Genomic DNA, 20,993 nt, shown 5'->3' on the forward strand with positions numbered 1-20,993 from the left:
GATGCAGAACTATACAAGAAGCTCAGGTACAACTTAGGGAAGACTATTTTAAGGGCCAAAAAAAAACAATTCCAGTTAAAATTAGAGATAGAATCAAATGCACTCAGCTCTGGCGGGGCAGGTCATTACTTCCTACAAGGCATCACTGTCTGGTATGGAGGGCTACTGCACAGGACCAAAGGAAGCTGCAGAAGGTTGTAAATTTAGTCAGCTCCACCTTTGGCACTAGCCTACAAAGTACCCAGGACATCTTTATGGAGTGTCAGAAAGGCAGTGTCCATTATTAAGGACCTCCAGCACCCAGGGCATGCACATTTCTCACTGTTATCATCAGGTAGGAGGTACAGAAGCCTAAAGGCATACACTCAGCAATTCAGGAACAGCTTCTTCCCCTCTGCCATCTGATTACTAAATGGACATTGAATTTCTGTTTTTTGCACATTTTTGAAATGTATTCAATATATGTAATTGATTTACTTGTTTATATATTACTTATTGATTTACTTATTTATTATTATTATTTATTAATTTACTTGTTTATTTATTATTATTTTTTGATGCTAGATTATGTATTGCATTGAACTGCTGCTGCTAAGTTAACAAATTTCATGTCACATACCAGTGATAATAAACCTGATTCTGATACCTAACATCATGAATGGCTGTGATGCCTCACTGCCAGATGAGCTCAATGTCTTTTATGCCCACTTTGAAAGAGAGAATAAAACTACACCTGTGTAAATCCTTGCAGCATCTGGTGACCCATGATCTCTGTTTCAGAGGCTAATATCAGAACATCATGCCTGGATTGGAAAACAAGTCTTGAGACAAGATTAGCAGAGCTGGGACTTTTCTCTTTGGAGCGTAGAAGAATGAGAGGGGACTTGATAGAGGTCTACAAGATTATGAGAGGCATAGATAGGGTAGATAACCAGTTTCCCAGGGCACGAGTAGCAAACACCAGAGGGCATAAGTACAAAGTTAAGGGAGGGAAGTTTAGGGGAGACATCAGGGGTAAGCTTGCATGGAATGACTTGCCAGGGATGGTGGTGGAGGCTAAAACATTAGGGGTATTTAAGAGCCTCTTGGACAGGCACATGGATGAAAGAAAAATGGAGGGTTATGGGGTAGTGTGGGTTTAGTACTTTTTTTTTAAGGATTATATGGGTCGGCACAACACAGAGGGTTGAAGGGCCTGTACTGTGCTGTAGTGTTCTATGGTTCTATATCTATGATAAATTAAACTCACAGAAATAAAGGCCCACATCAGGAATGAAAGCCTAGGATAGAGACATATTTAGGATAATGCGGCCGATGCTTCGAAAAACCCAAATCATCGGTATATACACTTGAAATTTTGTCATAGAGCATACTTAACACTGAGAACTAGACATCAAATGGGACTGGTTCCTGACCCACATTGCTCATTTTGCCCCCACAGAACCGATGGCTCTTTTATACATATTGTATGGGAATGTCCAGGGGTTCTTGGTTTGTGGGGGAAGGTTATCAGTACTCCTACAGAAATAATGGGGGTACAATTACCAATGGACCCCACTGTATATCTTCTAAAAGATGACTCCCACCTTTCCCTTACAGAAAAAACACACAAAATCTGGCTGGCAGGCCTGACTGCAGCTAAGAAGATTGTAGTCCAGTGCTGGAAACCTCCCCATGATATTCATTGGCTTTGGAGCTTTTTGGACATTTCTTACCTGGAAATTTCATCAGCAAGAGTAAATGAAGCATGATCAAACACAATCTTAATGTGGACAAATTTGATATCTAACTTAAAAGATCCTCTATTAAAATAAGAATGCTCTGTGTATGCACTACTATTCAGTTGGTTGGTGGAGGGGAGAGGGGTGGGGGTGAGAGAGGGGTGGAGGGGGGATGGCTGGGTTAACAGTCAAAATATAATCAGCAACTGGTTGTATTGAATATAATTTGTTGGTATTGCAATAAAAGTTAGTGATTAAAAAAAACTCTATCAAGCTAAGATATCATTTGCCCGAAACAAAGCCAAGGTAAGCCATGGTTTCCAAATGCTTACAACTCTTATGCATAAGGATCTTCTCAAAAAATCCATTGCACTGATGTGAGATTCACTGGTCAAGAGTCCCAGAGTCAAAGAGCACCTCAGCCCAACTGGTCCATGCCAACCAAGATTTCTATCTAAGCTCGTCCCATTTCCTCATATTCAGCCCATACTCCTCTTAACTTTTCCTATCCACGTACTTGTACAAATTCTTTTAAAACTCTGTTAATGTACCTGCCTCAACTACTTCTTGCAACATGTGACTCCATACACTAAGGACAACCTGGATGTAAAAGTTGCTCTTTTTTTTAATTAAGTGCAATCGTGAACAATAGCCAGATCAGAAATGCTGATCATGTCAATTAGTTCCCAAAGAGAACTCTGATAGGCCAATCAGATGATTCACTGCTGCCCAGTGATAACTGGAGTCATGATGAAGTCTGCTGGAGAGAGACATTTATACACATGCTGTCCTCCATAATTCAAAGAGATTAAAGGATAAGGTGCAGGGTGACAAAACATAGCAGGGGAACTGGAAACTAAAGACTAATCCCTACCAGGAGAAAACAGCACCTGTTCTTTCCACATTGTTCTCCAGCAGTTTAAGGACCAAGTCCAGCCAGAACTTGAGTCTTCAGTTGCTCTTATATATCTCCCCTCTCATCTTAAACTTATGCCCTCTAACTCCAATCACCTTTCCAGCTCTTAGCTTCATTCCACCCCCCCCCCAGATCTTCTCCTATCATTTCACATTTCCCCCCACTACTTTCAAATCTCTTACTATCTTTCCTTTCAGTTGGTCCTGACGAAGGGTCTCAGCCCGAAACGTCGACAGTGCTTCTCTTTATAGATGCTGCCTGGCCTGCTGTGTTCCACCAGCATTTTGTGTGTGTTGTATGAATTTCCAGCATCTGCAGATTTCCTTGTGTTTGCCCTCTAACTCTTGATTCCCTGAATTGATCCAATCTGAGCCCCGATTACACTATACAGATATACAATATCACCCCTCAGTCTCCTATGGTCCAATGAAAAAAACTGCGGGAGTGATAAGAGGGTTCCATAGTTAGAGGAGTAGACACTAGATTCTGTGGGTGTGATACATAACCAGATGGTATGTTGCCTCCCAGATGCCAGGGTCAGGGACATCTCAGATTGGATCTACAACATTCTAAAGGGAAAGGGTGAGCAGCCAGAAGTCTTGGTACATACATATTGGTACCAATGACAGTAGATGGAAAAGTGAAGAAGTTCTGAAGAGAGAATTTAGAGAGCTAGGTAGAAAGCTGAAAAGCAGGATCTCCAGTGTAGCAATCTCTGGATTGCTGCCTGTGCCATGCACCAGTGAGGATGAGAATAGGATGACTTGGCAGATGAATGCATGCCTGAGAAACTGGTGCCGGGAACAGGGTTTCAGATTTCTGGGTCACTGGATCTGTTCTGGGGAAGGTATGACCTGTACAAAAGGGTCAGATTACATCTGACCCCAAGGAGACCAATATCCTTGCTAGAGCTTTTAGGGAGAGTTTAAACTAATTTGGCAGGGGGGTGCAAATTTGAGTGATAGGGCTGAGGATAGGGCTGCTAAGGCAGTGTGCAGTGACAGAGTGAGGAAGGACAGGCAGATGATAGGGCAAAATTGCAGTTGTAGGATGAGTTGACGTGTAAAAGGAGGACAAAATCGGAAAGGATGACAGATACAGGACTGAAGGTGTTATATTTGAATGCACACAGTATACAGAATAAAGTAGATGATCTTGTAGCACAGTTGCTTTTATATCCTATGCTTGATTTTAATTTGCTAAACCTTCCATACACTTCCTTTTCTTTACTAAATTCACCATATCTATTTCCAAGATCACTTCATCTTGCTAGTCTATCCTTCTTTCTCACTAGAACATACCTGTTCTGTACTCAGTGCAGTTGCTCTTTAAACACCCTTTACATGTCAGATGCGGACATGCCTGGAAAATGCTATTCCAAATTAACTTGCCTGAGCTCCTGCCTAATACTCTCATAATTTCCACTGCCCCAATTTAATACTCTCCCTTAAGGTCCATAATTATCTTTATTCACAGCAATCTTAAAGCTTACGAAGTTGTGATGACTATTGGCTAAATGCTCCCCACTGCAAGGTCAGTGAGCCCACCAGGTTTATTCCCCATAACCAGGTCCAGTACAGCTGCTCCTCTCACTGCACTATCTACATACTGACTTAAGAAACCAAGTGGACCTTGGATGCATTTAACAAATTCAGCCCCATCAAACTACTTGCACTAAAGAGGGCCCAGCCTGTACTGAGGATGTTGAGGTCACCCCCTGACAACCCTTTTGTTTTTTTAACCTTTCTCTAATCTGTCTGCTATGTTCCCTGATATGGGGGTGGGCTCTGTAGCTTTTACCTCCCTCTCTATTTTCTCTAGAACATCAAAACCCTGGAACAATGAGCACCCAATCCTGTCTCTCTCAACCAAGTCTCTAATGATACCTCCATGCACTGATTTATGCTCTCAGTCATCACCATTACTCTTAATACTCCTTTCATTAAAATAAACCCATTTCAACCTGTCCATTCCACTGTGTCTATTACCTTGCCTGTTCTTCTTTAGAGGTTCGTTAAGGTTGTTATAACTAAGGGTGGTAGTGAGGATAAGTTCCCACTACCTATTAAATGCTCTCAATGGCATCTGTCTCAAATAGCCTCTGACAACCAAGTCCAGCTCCTGGCCTTCACGTGTGGCTTAGGTACTAAGCCTGGTGAAACTGTTTCTGCTGACGGAAGAGGCAAAGACGTGTCACTTACGCCTTAAATCCACTCACTTTAGGCAGATGGGGATGTCAGCAGAGGCCGGCAACTCACCTAGAAAGTAAACTCTGATCTCAAACCTTCCCTTGCCTTGTAACTATACCCACTCGTGTTCAAGGCTTCAGGAGTAATCCCCATTAAAAACTCTGGAGCTAAAGATTATAAGGTAGTCATCCTATATTGAGTTCAACGTTGACTGGCAACTCAGAGGACCAGAGGTGGAGAGGGTCAGTAATTTTAAATTCCTTGGTGTTACTATCTCATAGGACCTGTCCTGGACTCATCTTATAAATGTAATTGCAAAGAAAGCACAACAGCACCTCTACTTCCTTAGGAGTTTGCAGACATCAAAAACCTTGGTGAACTTCTATAGATGTGTAGTGGAGATTGTATTGACTGGCTGCATCACCCGAACACCAATGCCTTTGAATGGAAAGTTTGACAAAAGGTAGTGGATTCAGCCCAGTATGTCATGGGTACAGCCCTCCCAATTCATCTACATGAAAAGTTCTCGTAGGAAAGCAGCATCCATCAAAGATTTTCACCACCCAGGCCATGCTCTCTTCTCATTGCTGCTGTCAAACAGAAGATACAAAAGCCTCAGGACTCGCACCACCAGGTACACTACCCCTCAACCATCAGGCTCTTGAAGAGGATAACTACACTCATCTATTGAGATGTTCCCACAACCAACCACTTTAAGGACTCTTTATCTTACTTCATGTCTTGTTATTTATTTATAGTTGTACTTGCAGAGTTTGTTGTTCATTAATCCTGTTTAAAGCTACTGTTCTATAGATTTGCTAAATATGCCCAAAGAAACAGAATCTCAAGGTTGCATGTGGTGACATGTATGTACCTGATAATAAATTTTACATTGAATTTTTGCTTTCATTGATCCTGTTTACAGTTCCCATTCTATAGATTTGCTGAATATGCCCGCAGAAAGGAGAATGTCAGGGTTGTATGTGGTAACCTGTAGACAGAGAAGATGTGGAAAGAATGGTGGGAGAGTCTAGGACAGAGGGCACAGCTCAGGATAGAGAGACGTCTATTTAAAACAGATGCATAGACATTTCTTTAGCCAGAGGATGGTGAACTGAGGAATTTGATACCATAGGCAGCTGTGGAGGCCAGGTCATTGAGTGTATTTAAGGCAGAGATTGACAGGCTCTTGATTTGGACACAGCATCAAAGGTTACAAAGAGAAGGCCAGGGAGTGGGGCTGAAGAGGGCTAAAAAGGATCAGCCATGATTGGATGGCAGAGTAGACTCGATGGGCCAAATGGCCTAATTCTGCTCCTACGTCTTTTATATGTACTCCGTTAATAAATTTTACTGTGAGCTGCATCTGTCGGCCCAAAACAAAGCACGCTCGTCTAGCTGAATGGCGAAGTCCGGAACTCTGTCGCTAAGCCACTTTTCTGTGAAAACGAAAGCGCAGCAGACTCTGAACGCCCGCCAAGTTGTCCACTGGGCAGATGTAGTCCAACTTATTGTCCAGGGAGCGGACATTAGAGAGCAGAATGGACAGGAGAGCCGGCCAGCTAGGGTTTGTTTTTAACCTGTCACAGACCCCTGCCCACTTGCGGCGCTTCTGCTTCCTCACGCACCGCTTACGACGTCCCCACCCCCGGCATCAGGCGACACCGAGGACTGTAGGCCTGGTCCCCGAAGCAGGCCGAGGTTGTGTAGCTTCTCCAGCAGATCGTCATGAAGGTTTGTTCTTGGGCAATTTCTGTACCTTAGCAATGTCTGGCAATGGTAGATACTAACATCAGTTTGCTCTGTTGTCCATGTGCAAATTTTAAAAAATTGTGCTCTAGTGCCTTAGTTAAAAATAATTAATTAAAGTGACACCAGGTCTGGAGAGGCTGCTGCTGCGCCACCTTTCTTGCCGAGCTTGCAGATGATACGAAGATTGGTGGAGGGACAGGTAGTGTTGAGGAAACAGGTAGAATGCTGGACTTAGATTAGGAAAATGGGCAAAAAAGTGGCAAATGAAATACAATGTTGGGAGATGCATGGTCATGCACTTTGGTAGTAGAAATAGCTATGTGGACTATTTTCTAAACAGGGAGAAAATCCAGGAATCTGAGATGAAGAGGGACTTCGGAGTCCTTGTGCAGAACACCCTGAAGGTTAACTTGCAGGTTGTCAGTGGTGAGGAAGGCAAATGCCACCTTAGCATTCATTTCGAGGTCTAGAATATAAGAGCAAGGAATTCAGAAGGATGAGGGGGAATCTCATTGAAACCTTTCCAATGTTGAAAGGCCTAGACAGAGTAGATGTGGAAAGGATGTTTCCCATGGTGGGAGAGTCTAGGACAAGAGGCCATAGCCTCAGGATACAAGGGTGCCCTTTCAAATCACATGCGGAGAAATTTATTTAGCCATGTTCTGATCCATGCTCTAAGTCCATCATCTTTACCCATAATATTCCTAGCATTAAAACACACACACTTCAAATTGTATCTATTATTTTGCTCCTGCCTGTTTTTACTGGCCTTTCTTTCCAATCCTCCACTTTCTGATCCAGTGCTCTGACTCCCAGACCAGTTAATCTAGTCTGAACCTTCTCGACTAGCACCTGTGTACTCCCAGCCAGGACTTTAGGGGTCTCCAGCTTAGGTACAACCTGTCCCTCTTATACAAGTCACCCCTACCCAAGAAGAGGTTCCAATGATCCAAGAACCTGAAACCCTTGCCTCCTGCACCAGTCGCTCAGCCACTCTTTCATCAGTACTATAATCCCATTCCTGCCCTGACTAACATGTGGCACTGGGAGTAATCCAGAGATTCCTACCTTGGAGGTCCCGTAATCCCATTCCTGCCGACTAACACGTGGCACTGGGAGTAATCCAGAGATTCCTACCTTGAAGGTCCCGTAATCCCATTCCTGCCCTAACACGTGGCACTGGGAGTAATCTTAATACACACTGTGCAGGACTTCTTTCCCCTTTCTACCCACGTCATCGGTGCCAACATGCACCACGACTTCTAGCTGCTCACCCTCCCCCTTGACAATATTCTGCAGCCACTCCGAGACATCCTGGACTAGAGCACCTGGGAGATAACACACCATCCTGACAACTCTTCTGTGGCCATAGAAATTCCTATCTGTCCCCTAACTGTTGAGTCTTCTATCACTATTTTTCTGTCTGACTTTACCCTTTTCTGCTGAGCCTCAGAGTTGCTCTAGTTCCTGTTGCTGTGCCCTGATAGGTCATCTCCCCCAAAGAGGATACTTCTTGATCCTCAGAGGAATGGCAAGAAATCCTGCACTAACAGCTTAGTCCTGGCACTCACCCATCTTCTAGCCCGCACTCTTGGGTGTGACCACCTCAGTAAAAGTTATCTGTCATGCTTCATCTACTGATCCTTCTCTTTGCCAATTTACCCAGTGAACCTTAAGCAACTCTCCCCTCACACCATAACTACATTGACTTGTACTGAACACACTAACTGTACATACTGTTCCTCTTCAATTTACATATAATAGATTGACAATACATGCTGTAAAGGATTATTAACCACTACCTCATTCTTCATTACATAAAACCAATGCCAGACTTTTAAGAGCAAAACCACCACTTACCCATAACATCACGAACAAATTCTGGGGGTGGCCGTGGAGCCCACTCCTTCGGTTTCTCACCAATTAACACTTGTTTATCCTACAATAAAAGCATATTTAGAAACTAAACTCATTACAAATTGACCCTCACAACAGAAACAGGCCCATCTCTTCCTGGGGCAGGGGTGTTGGGGGATAACGTTGCCTCATCCCTTGTGGGGATCGTACACACTCCACCCTCGGTGGGTACTGCTCCCCATTTTCATGCCTGCACTCAGTAGAGATCCTACCCCGTGACCTATTCCCTGACAGGTATCCTGCCTCTCCTATCCCCACTCATCAGGGATCCTGCTACCTTCTCAACCTCTCCATCGAAGATCCACCCCTCACCCCCCCCCAGCTTCTGTGATGGGGATCTCCCACCCCTCAGCAATTACCTACCCTTCTCACCCTCTCCAGCGAGTCCCTCCCCCCCCCCCCCACCCTCTCCAGCAGGGAGCTTCCACCCCTATCCTCTCCAGCGGGTCCCTCCCCCACCCCGCACATCCTCTTCATCAGATCCCTCCCCCCCCCCCCCCCCCCCCGCCTTCAGCCGGGAGCTTCCACATCCACCACTGTTATTTTGTCGGATTTTCAGGACTCTGATAAGGTGCTGCACATGAGGCTGCTAAACAAGAGCCGACGGCTTCACAAGCTATAGAAAGTTGCCTGACTAGCAGGCCGCAGAGAGTAGGAATATTCTGCTGGTAATGAGTGGTGTTTCATAGGGGGTCAGGTAAGTGTAGGGTGCTTTATTTTCACATTACATGCCAATGAATGGTCTGGATGATGGAATTGATGGCTTTGTGGCAATTTGGGATAACAGATGGATGAGGTAGGTGATGTTGAGTAAGTAGGGGCTATGTAGAAGGAGTTAGAGGCACCATACAAGTCCGGGGACGACCTAATGAAGTCTGCCTAAAAAGCGAAAGAACAATTCCGACTGAGATGGAACCAGATAGACGTCAGCGCTGGCAGGGTTTACTTCCTGCAAAGCGAAAATTAACATCACCAACGCCACTCTCCGCCGCTCTGGTGCAGAGGAGATCCGGATCCCTACCCGTACCTCCCCCTTCTCCCTAACCCTATCTTTGCATCACCAGATTTCTCATCAGCCGCTCAAGCTTGAGTCGCTGCTCCTCGGCCGCCGTGCGCGGAATGACCAGGACCTGCTGCGGCCGCCCACCGCGCTCCTGCTCTACCTCCGCCATCTTGCTGCTGGCGCGGAGAGGTGACGTTATGTATATTTCCAGCGCCGATAAAGAAAAGACGCAGGCGCAGAAAGATGTCGTCAGAACTGAGACGGGGTGGGATGGTTCTACGTTGCCATGGGAAACTCCGCTCTCTCTTTGTGTGGCTCTCACCACCGCGCCTGCGCCTATCGATATACCACCCGCTGCCCTCGTTTGTCCCTCTACACCGACGTCATCTGCCCTATCTGCCTCAGCCGCCAAGCACGGTCTCTCCAATCTCTCCCGAAGTCTGACGGTTTAATCTCAACAACGTCCTGGTGAATCAGCTCTATTCTTCCTCCAGTACAATTCATATCCTTCCTACCGTGTGGCGACCAGAACTGCACAGAATCATCCTTTCCCTTACTCTAACCTCTGAGTGTTTAGAACACCTGCAACATGTTCTCCCTAATTTATATTCTGTACGTTCAAAGGAAAAGTTCGATGTGATTCCTCCTTGGTATATGCTAAAATACAATGCAAGTCTGAGAGAAAATGGTGTTGGCCTGGAGCGGTGATTAAGTGTCTTGGCCGGAACCGTCAACTGGTTACTCTTGGCCAGATGCTGCTGCTGACCCTGGTTCCACCACTGCACTGCATGTGATGCCCTCCACCTCACAGTCCACATATAACATAGAAAACCTACAGCACAATGAACAGCTTCGCCTCACCATGAACATATACTTACTTTAGAAACTACCTAGAATTACCCATAACCCTCTATTTTCTAAGCTCCATGTACCCGTCTAAGAATTTCTTAAAAGACCCTATTGTATCCACCTCCAGCAGCCCATTCCACACACTCACCATTCTCTGAGTAAAAATCTTACTCCTGACATCTCCTCTGTACCTGCTATCAAGCACCTTGAACCTGTGCCCTCTCATATAACAAATGCCCCACCTGGAGAGGGATTCTGCTGGAGGTCTCAGGTGGTGCCAACTGCTAGGTGTTTCCTGATGGCTACACTGCGCTATAGCATGGTGCTGGTGTGGGACAGTCCTGGCTTACGTGGACTGCCTAACCACACTCGTAGCAAAAGTTTCTCTGTGGGGCCATCGCAGCATTGGTCGTACCTGTCTCACAGGCTTCTCCTTGTCAGTTTCCTCCTCCGCCTCGTTGACACAAGTCTGGGTTAATGGTATCTGGGGCACCATGGAATAACTTGGGGGGCTAAAATTGCGTCTGCCCTCTCCACCTCTGCTAGTGCCTCGGCCAGTGATGATGGTGATGTCAGATGAACAGTCTGCCGGAGACACAGAGGGCAAGCTCTTCCTGGGCCACGACAGGGAACTGGGGTAGCCATGCCAAGCACAGTGACGGAGATTTGCCATAAATGGCCGCAGGCCTTCTCCCACATGGCGCCGTCTGCTGCCCGGTTCTTCCCTTATTACTTTCTCCAATGGCCTCTGCTCAAAACACCGCTACGAGAGCCCTGAAGTCATGCTGCTCAGATGACATTAGATCAAAAAGGCCCACAGGTCATCCCCTTACAGCGCCAAGGGCAAGGTTCATCGTCAGCAGGGCTCCACCCAGTATGCCATGCAACAAGTTTGACTTGCACCAGGTAAGGCTCAAGGCAGCCAGTACCATTATGTCTGGAGAACTTCAGTGTGGCCTTGTGGCATGAATTGCTGGCATCCATTGGTCCATGGCTGCAGTGCCTTGGGTTCCCTGGCTGGTCACAAGGGTGGCAGGTGATGCACTCCACTGTGTCCTCCGGTTTGGGGAGCCTTGCCTCATCCAGGTTCTCTGGGAAGGCATGATACTGTTACGTAAGTGCCACAACTCTAAGGGGCCGAAGGGTACAAAGTCGCCCCCTCCTTTTTGAGAATCGCAAGATTGATATTAATTCGGGTCTGGGACCCAGGAAATGAGACAGAATCCACAAGGTTTGGAATGTGTCCTGGCCTCAGCGAAACAAAACCATTGATAACAGCTATTGTCTCTTGGAGAAGGAATTGTGTATTGAGTACTGTACTATTCATTGAAGCCCCTCAGGAGACGACCAGAGTGGGCTGGTTGAGGGATTGCATCATCCCAACCTGTCTGACATCTGATACCCCATGAGTAAGGATAAAAGAGGGTCTGGGGAACAACCCCTTTAGACGCACCAGGAGAGACGCTAGAAATCCCATGACGGCGTTTAATAGCGACAGCCGGTGGGGGGCTCGCGTGCGTCCTTTCCCTTTGCCTAGGATTGGCGGGCTCGCCACAGAAGAACGGCTTAGCTAAAGGAGAGGCCACAAGTGAATGGCCACAACAACGAGACACCGACGGATCTAAATCATAAAAGGAAAGCTGGCAAGTTTCTCAAAATCTCTCTCTCTCTCTCTCCAACCATTGCAAACCCAGCAGTCCCCAAAGGCTGCAGCCTGCATGAACTGAGTGACTTTTATATTTCCATCGGACAATACATTATCCCCTAGACAACGATAGAGCTTATTTCTTATTGATTATTATTATTCCCACACTTTTAAATTTAGTATTGATGATGTATATTATCTGTATGTTTGCATTGATATTATTTTTGTGTATTTTTACTAATAAATACCGTTAAAAATTGTATCATCAGGCTTCAACGGACCTCTCTATCTTTGCTGGTAAGTGACCCAGTTACGGGGTTCGTAACAATACTCAGTTCGCAGTTTCTCCCTCTGGGTTAGCATCTCATCTTCAGGAACCTGGCCCAGGGTTGCAGGGCAGGCATACCACTCCATCCCTTGACTGATTTCCAGGGTCTTAAGATGATGAGAGGCATTGATCATGTGGATAGTCAGGAGGCTTTTTCCCAGGGCTGAAATGTTTAGCACAAGAGGTGCTTAGAAGTAGGTACGGAGGAGATGTCAGGGGTAAGATTTTTTACGCAGAGAGTGGTGATTGTGTGGAATGGGCTGCCAGTGGTGGAGGCGGATACAATATGGTCTTTTGTACAGTCAAGAATGCTGTGCCTACATTCTTTACAAGTTGGTGAACATCACTTACGTGTCTGGTCGCATCTAAGCATCAAACTGGGGGGCCAGATGATTGGTTATTACACTCCTGGGAAAGGCTGTTGGCCTTTTGGGATGCAGAAAGGTTGGTGGACTTCTGTAGTACACGGAGGGGGGTGGCTGGTATTGTACTTCTGTGTTTTATGTGTAGCTTAGAGAGTTTGTGAAGTTATATTGTCAGATGGTCAAATTGTCACAGTGCCATTACTTGTGAGGAGTGAAATGTCACATAGGTGTGTGGCTTATTTGCCATTCGAAAGCCATTTCTACTGTGTTGGGCATTTTTGGCCCGTTTGAAATCTGTAGCAGCTCTTTGCCATTGGATGCCCTGTGTGCCACAGCTCTAGTGTCTGGTTTCAGATACCCTGGGTGTAAAGAACAGCATGTGCGGGAGACTCGCTCTCTTTCCTTTGTCTGCAGGGCACGCTGCACAGAACCATTGACAAGGTTTGTCCGCCAGTCCTTCGAGCTAAGTATCCGTTTGTGTAAGTTGGGGGCACTTAAATGTTTGGTTGCATCTTTTACTGTTTGTGAATAAGTGATTAATCTACTTATTCATAGTCAATGTTTTCTGTCTTGCTCACCAAACCCATGAACCTGCTTCCACGTTACAGACCAACATATTTTTATAAGGGTAAGAATTACAGGGAGCTCTGTACATTCAGGTTTGTATAAGAGAAACAAGAAAGCAGGGACAGGGAACTAAAGAAGGGGTGGCCAATCAGGAATATAAACAGTGCATTGAATTGCTTAAAAAGCAAAGGAAGGGGTCACAAAATGCCACTGGTAGACATGATTAAGATAAATCTGTTACGTACCCTGTAACTGGGTGTCTTACCGGCAAAGATAGAAGTGTCCATTGGAGTCCGGTGGTACTATTCTCAACAGTGTTTATTAGTAAAAATATACAAATCAGTATCAATGCAAATATACAGATAATACACGTTAGCAATACTAAACCTAAAAGTGCGGGTATAATAATAATCAATAATAAAACAAGCTCTATCGTTGCCTAGGGGATAATGAATTGTCAGATGGAAAAATTAAAGTTCAGTTCAGTTCATGCAGGCTGCGGTAGTTGTCGGTCAATGTGTTGCAATTGTTGGAGAGAGAGAGAGAGAGAGAGAGAGAGAGACTAGAGAAAGAGAGAGAGAGAGAGACGGGAGAAAGAGAGCGCGCAAACAGTAACAACTATGGCCTTTGCCAACCTTCCTTTACGATTTTGATCCGTCGATGTGTTGTTGTTGTGGCCATTCAAGTGTGACCCCCTCCGTCCTTTAGCTAGACCATTCTTCCGTGGTGGACTCATCACCCAGGCAAGGGTGGACACACACACAAGCCCCCACCGGTCTCGCTATAAACACTGTGAGTTAAAATTTACCGACCCTTCGTTCGGTCTGCGATGTCCCACACTGTCTCGTGGGTTTCTGCTGCTCACTAGCGTTTCTCCTGGTGCGTTTGAGGGGTGTTACCCCAGACCTCACTTTTATCCCCACTCACGGGGTCTCAGGTGTCAATCAGGTTGGGATGATGTAACCCATCAAACCTGCCCACTCTGGTTGTCCCCGAGGGGTTTCCATGAATAGAACAATACCAAGTAAACAATCCTTCTCCAAAAGACAATAGCAGTAAATCTCCCCTTTTGTCACTAGGAGAGGATCCACCCTGGGTAACTCTTAGCTGTGTCTCTCTCTCATTAACTTTCATGAGCTGTTATCAATAACAACTGCCCTGGCAGATTTCCTTTGTCTCTCTTGTTCATCCTTTGTAGCACCCCCACCCTTCTAAGAATTTTCACCAAAGGGGAAAATTTACTAATACAGAGTCTTACAGAATCTAACACAATACAAAAGAGTTTTTTAACTACAGAGTATTACAGATATACATTCAACTTAGCATCTAGATAAGCAGTCAGCGAGTACATTATCACTTCCTTTAATATGCTGTATCTTAGTGCTGACTATTCCTAATCACATTATGCCTCTCCAAATGTTCATAAATCCTGCCTCTCAGGATCTTCTCCATCATCTTACCAACCACTGAAGTAAGACTCAATGGTCTATAATTTCCTGGGCTATCTCTACCCTCTTTCTTGAATAACAGGACAACATCTGCAACCCTCCAATCCTCTGGAACCTCTCCCGTCCCCATCGATGATGTAAAAATCATCACCAGAGGCTCAGCAATCACCTCCCACTGTAGCCCAGGGTACATCTCATCCAGGCCCAGCGACTTATCCAACTTGATGCTTTCCAAAAGCTCCAGCACATCCTCTTTCTTAATATCTACATGGTTAAGCCTTTCAATCTGCTGCAAGTCATCACTATAATCACTAAGATCCTTTTCCATAGTGAATACTAGGTATTCATTCAGTACCCCTGCTATCTCCTCCAATTCCATACACATTTTCCCACTGTCACACATGATTGGTCCTATGCTTTCACGTCTTATCCTCTTGCTCTTCACATACTTGTAGAATGCCTTGGGGTTTTCCTGAATCCTGTCCACCAAGGCTTTCTCATGGCCCATTCTGGCTCTCCTAATTTCCTTCTTAAACTCTGTCCTGCGAGCCTTATAATCTTCTAGATCTCTATTGTTACCTAGTTTTCAGTCCTTTGTAAGCTCCTTGACTAGATTTACAACAGACTTTTGTATTATCACGGTTCCTGTACCCTACCACCCTTTCCATCTCATTGGAATGTACCTATGCAGAACTCCACACAAATATCCCCTGAACGTTTGTCACATTTCTTCCGTACATTTCCCTGAGAACATCTGTTCCCAATTTATGCTTCCAATTTCCTGCCTGATAGCCTCAGATTTCTCCTTACTCCAATTAAATGCTTTTCTACCTTGTCTGTTTCTATCCCTCTCCAATGCTATGGTAAAGGAGATAGAATTGTGATCACTATCTCCAAAATGCTCTCCTGCTGAAAGATCTGACACCTGACCAGGTTCAGTTCCCAATACCAAATCAAGTATAGCCTCTCCTCTTGTAGGCTTATCTACATATTGTGTCAAGAAACCTTTGTGAACACACCTAACAAACTCCACCCCATCTAAACCCCTCACTCTAGAGTCATGCCAATTAATATCTGGGAAATTAAAATCTCCCATCACACCAACCCTGTTATTATTACACCTTTCCAGAATCTGTCTCCCTATCTGCTCCTCAATGTCCCTATTACTATTGGGTGGTTTATAAAAAACACCCAGTAGAGTTATGGACCCCTTCCATGTCCTCCTCCTTTTCTTCAGCCGTGACATTATCTCTGATCAACAGTGCCATGCCCCCACCTCTTTTGCCTCCCTCCCTGTCTTTTCTGAAACATCTAAAACCTGGCACTTGAAGTAACCGTTCCTGCCCCTGAGACATTCAAGTCTCTGTAATGACCACAACATTATATCTCCAAGTACTGATCCACACTCGAAGTCATCTGCTTTGTTCAGGATACTTAATTCATTAAAATAGACACATCTCAAACTATCGGTCTGAGCGTGTCCCTTCTCTATCACTTGCCTATTCTCCCTCTCACACTGTCTACAAACTTTCTCTACTTATGAGCCAAAAGCTTTATCCTCTGTCTCTTCAGTTCGGATCCCACCCTCCCCCCAACAATTCAAGTTTAAACTCTCCCTAGTAGCCTTAGCAAACTTCCCCACCAGGATATTGGTCCCCCACAGATTCAAGTGCAACCCGTCCTTTTTGTACAGATCACTCCTGCTGCAAAAGAAGTCCCAATGATCCAGAAATATGAATCTCTGCCCCCTGCTCCAATCCCTCAGCTACGACATTTATCCTCCACCTCACTCTATTCCTGTACTCACTGTCACATGGACAGGCAGTAATTCTGAGATTATTATCTTTGTGGTCCTGCTTCTCAACTCCCTGTAGTATGTTTTCAGGATCTCTTCCCTTTTCCTGCCTATGTCGTTGGTACCAATATGTACCACGGCCTCTGGCTCTTCTCCTTCCCACTTCAGGATATCGTGGACGCGATCAGAAACATCCCAGACCCTGGCACCTGGGAGGCAAACTACCATCTAAGTTTCTTTCCTGCGTCCACAGAATCACCTGTCTGAACCCCTGACTATACAGTCTCCTATCACTACTGCCTTCCTCTGCCTTTCCCTACCCTTCTGAGCCACAGGGCCAGACTCTGTGCCAGAGGCGCGTCCACTGTTGCTTCCCTGGGTAGGCCGTCTCCCCCCAAACAGTACTCAAACAGAAGTACTTATTGTTATGGGAGACAGCCACCAGGGTACTCTATTGCCTCTGACCCCTGCCTTTCCCTCTCCTGACTGTTACCCACATATCTGTCTCCACAGGCCCCGGTGTGACAACCTGCCTATAGCTCCTCTCTATCACCTCCTCACTCTCCCTGACCAGACAAAGGTCATCAAGCTGCATCTCCAGTTTCCTAACACGGTCCCTAAGGAGCTGCAGCTCGAAGCACCATTGTGCAGATGTGGCTGTCCAGGAGGCTGGGAGTCTCCTGGACTTCCCACATCTGACACCGAGCACAGAACACCAGCCTCACAGACGTACTCCCTGTCTGTAATCTGCACAGATAACCTACCTCGCTCCAACCTGTTAATGCCAAAACTCCGTTGAGCCAAAGCCTTCCTACTCTGTCTACCTCTAATCTGGTGCCCACTCTATAAAGCTGCCTCCTTTTAAACTCTTCTCGTTGTTCTCACTGGCTGACGTCCACACGCTTGCGCAGTCGTGCTCCAATCAAACCACTGAAGAAATAATGTTCTAAGTGGACGTCCATCTATTCTGAGATTGTGCATGCTGGTCCTCGACTCCCCAACTATAGGAAACACTTTTCTATATCCACTCAATCTCGGCCTTTCCATATTTGATTGGTTTCAATGATATGCCCTCTTCATTCTTCTAAACTCCAGTGGGCATAGGCCCAGAGTCATCAAATGTTTCTCATATGTTATTCCCTTCATTCCCAGAAGCATTGTGAACCACCTCTGGACCCTCTCCAATGCCTTTCTTAGATAAGGGCCCAAAGCTGCTCACAATACTGCAAGTCTGGTCTGACCAGTGCCTTATAAAGTCATAGCATTCATCCTTATTCCAGTCCTCTCAAAATGAATGTTAATATTGCATTTGCTTTCCTTACACCAACTCAACCTGCAAGTTAACCTTCAGGGAATCCTGCTCAAGGACTCCCATGTCCCTTTGCACTTCTGATTTTTGAATTTTCTCCCTGGTTAGAAAATAGTCTACACCTCGACTTCTTCTATCAAAGTGCATGACCATACATTTTTCTCCGCTACACTATACTCCTTTGCCTAATTTCTCAATCTGTCTGAGTCATTCTGCAGAGTCTCCCTGCTTCCTCACCACTACCTGCTCCTCCATCCACCTTCCTATCGCCTGCAAACTTGGCCACAAAGTCATCAATTCTGTCTTCCAAATCATTGAACTATAACATGAAAAGAAGCAAAACCAGTGGAGCACCACTGGCCAACCAGAAAAGGCTCCCTTTATTCCCACTTTGTATCCATGGTAGTACGTTTCCTGTAATCCCATGGGCTTTTGTCTTGGTAAGCAGCTTCACGTGTGACACCTTGTCTGAAAATACAACATCCACTGACTCTCCTTTGCCTATTCTGCTGTTATTTTCTCAAACAATTCCAACAGATTTGTCAGGTAAGGTTTATCTTAAAGAAACTATGCTGACTTTGGTCTACTTTATGGTGTGCCTCCAATTAACCTGAAACCTCACCCTTAATAATAGACTCCAACATCTTCCCAACCACTGCGGTCAGATTAACTGGCCTATAGTTTCCTTTCTTCTGCCACCCTCCCTTCTTAAAGAGTGGAGTGACAGTTGCAATTTTCCAGTCCAGGATCTAATGGTTCATGAAAGATCATTACTAATGCCTCCACAATCACTTCAGGTACCTCTTTCAGAACTCTAGGTGTGGTCCATTTGACTTATCCACCTTCAGACCTTTCAGCGTCCCAAACACCTTCTTCTTAGTAATAGCAACTACACTTATTTCTGCCCCCAGATACTCTCAAATTTCTGACATGCTGTTAGTGTCTTCCACAGTGAAGACTGACACAAAATACTTATCTAGTTCATCCAGAATTTCTTTAACTCCCCATTATTACCTATCTAGCTTCTTTTTCTAGCAGCCCACTCTCACCTAGCAGACTCACTTCAAGTTCAAGTTTAATTATCATTGAACCATAAATGAATGCTCATGAATACAGCCAAACGAAACAGCATTCCTCTGGGGCTAAGGTACAAAACAAACAAACGTATACAAGATAGCAATAAGACATTCAGTTACACTAAAACTATAACATAGACAAGTCCCTGAGTGATGTGTCCTGGAAATTAATCCCTCAACCCAGCGTGGATGTAGCACACCACCAGCTCTGGTGTGTCCTCTGCTGGGCTGATACTATCATAATGGGAGTGGACCCAAAAGCAAGACACAGACACTGAGGTACCAGGAACAGGACTAGGTGTGAGAAGGAAGCAAGGAAAATGGGAAAGAAAAGACACCGGCCCTGGACAAGACAAGGATTCTGGGCCTGGGCTAGGCTTTGACCAGGACAGCAGAACCAGGACATGGAACTGGGATCTAGGAGCCTGCGCTTGAACTCCGAGCCAGAGACTGGACAAGGACCCAGAATCTGGGTCTCGACTTGGGCTCGAAGTCCAGAACGAGGCGAGGACATGACCAGGGGAGGTTACAGGACGTGGACGAGAGACAAGGGAAACTCAATACAGGACGAGGGAACCCCAGCACCGGTCTGGGCAAGGTACTCCCGTGCTGGGTGAAGCACATGGACATGACGAGAACCCGGAGCCTTGGTTGAGGGAGAGACAACAGGACTGGATGTGAGACTCCTGGACAAGGGAATCCCAGCACCGGTCTGGGCGAGGCACATGGACATGATGAGTACACAGAGCCTACGGAGAGACAGGGACATGGAACACCGAGCCAGGACCCCTCCTTGGGTGAAGGACGTAAGGCCAGGACTCATAACACAGAACACTGAGCGGGGACCCCTCCTTGGATACAGGACGTAGGGCCAGGACTCATTACACAGAACACCAAACTTGACGAGACAGTTCCCAACGCTATGTAGCAGCAGAATGGCCAGACCTACCTAGCGAAGGCATGGACATGGAGAGGCAGTTCCCAATGCTAGGGCGGGGCTCCAGGTAGGAAGGTGAAGAGAAGTGATACAGACAAGGGGTTTGGACAGGACAATCCAGCAGCCAGAGGCTGAATTCTGAAGCTATTTATGAGGCCAGCCCGAACAGAAGCTGCCTCAACAGAAACTGGGAAACCCGGAAAACCTGGAAGACGGAACCTGGACCGGATTGTGAACCGGAATGCGGATTTCACGGACCAGACCATGACAGATACAACAGGCAAGCCCGCGGCTGGAGGCCTAATCCTCACTACAGTAGAAGCCACCCTGTGTTTTCAATAAAGGGAAACAGACTTGCATTTTACAGTAAGATACAGTTGATAGGTATTTTGCAGAAAAGGGGAATTAAGGGTTATAGGGAAAAGGTGGGGTTTAGCTGAATCTGCAGCATGTTATTGAGTGACTGGCTAGATGCCCTACTCCTGCTCCTATTTCTAACATTCTTGCATGTAAATCTTTTTACATTGTCCTGCATGGTATGGTGAAGTTTGAAAGCTGTTACAACAGGAGGGGTGGCCAAAGGACCACACTTTGGAGTATTGGAGTTCTGGCCACCACAGACTGGATATGTTGGGACTGTTTAACAGCATGAGCATGAGCATCAGCATGGGGCTGAGTCATAACTATATAATGATTTTTAAAATCACAAAGAATAAAGATGAAGTAGTTAGTCTTTTACCCAAGTTAGGCAACTCAAAAATTAAACTATATACGTTGAAAGTGACAGGGGAAATAGTTAAAGGTGACCGAAAGGGAAACTTTTTCACAGAGGGTGGTGGGTAGCTGTAAATGCAACTACAGCATTTAAAAGACATTTGGACAGGTACATACGCAGGAAAGGTTCACAGGGAAGTAGCAATTGGCACTAATTGAAAGGAGGCAACTTGGTCCGTACGGATGATGAGGCCGGTTGGCCTGCTTCGTGCTGTATGGCTCTAAAAGACTGTACTAGCCAGACCTAGAGCAAAGATTCACCTGCAGTTTAGAACAGGAGGTGCCTCATTGAAACTTAGAGAAGCGATGCCTGGTTGAGCCGTCCAGGGAGGTGGGAGCAATGGAGGGACTATGGGCACCAGGCAGAGGACTATGTCCAATGTCATGGCCAAGCCGACAAAC

At 45.8% G+C, this 20,993-nt stretch overlaps 1 protein-coding gene across 1 annotated transcript in view; it reads right to left on the reverse strand.

Annotated features, from left to right (window-relative positions):
* The window catches only part of prkrip1 (PRKR interacting protein 1), a 28,082-nt gene extending 18,371 nt beyond the window's left edge, over window positions 1-9,711 (reverse strand). The window contains exons 1-2 of the mRNA XM_059972910.1: window positions 9,557-9,711; window positions 8,439-8,517 (exon numbers count right to left, since the gene is read on the reverse strand). Of these exons, the coding sequence (XP_059828893.1) occupies window positions 8,439-8,517; window positions 9,557-9,667 (190 nt within the window). The 5' untranslated portion in view covers window positions 9,668-9,711. The remainder of the gene's footprint in view (window positions 1-8,438; window positions 8,518-9,556) is intronic.
* Window positions 9,712-20,993: the final 11,282 nt, after the last annotated feature.

The sequence above is a fragment of the Hypanus sabinus genome, chromosome 6, assembly GCF_030144855.1.
Source record: "Hypanus sabinus isolate sHypSab1 chromosome 6, sHypSab1.hap1, whole genome shotgun sequence".
NCBI lineage: Eukaryota > Metazoa > Chordata > Chondrichthyes > Myliobatiformes > Dasyatidae > Hypanus > Hypanus sabinus.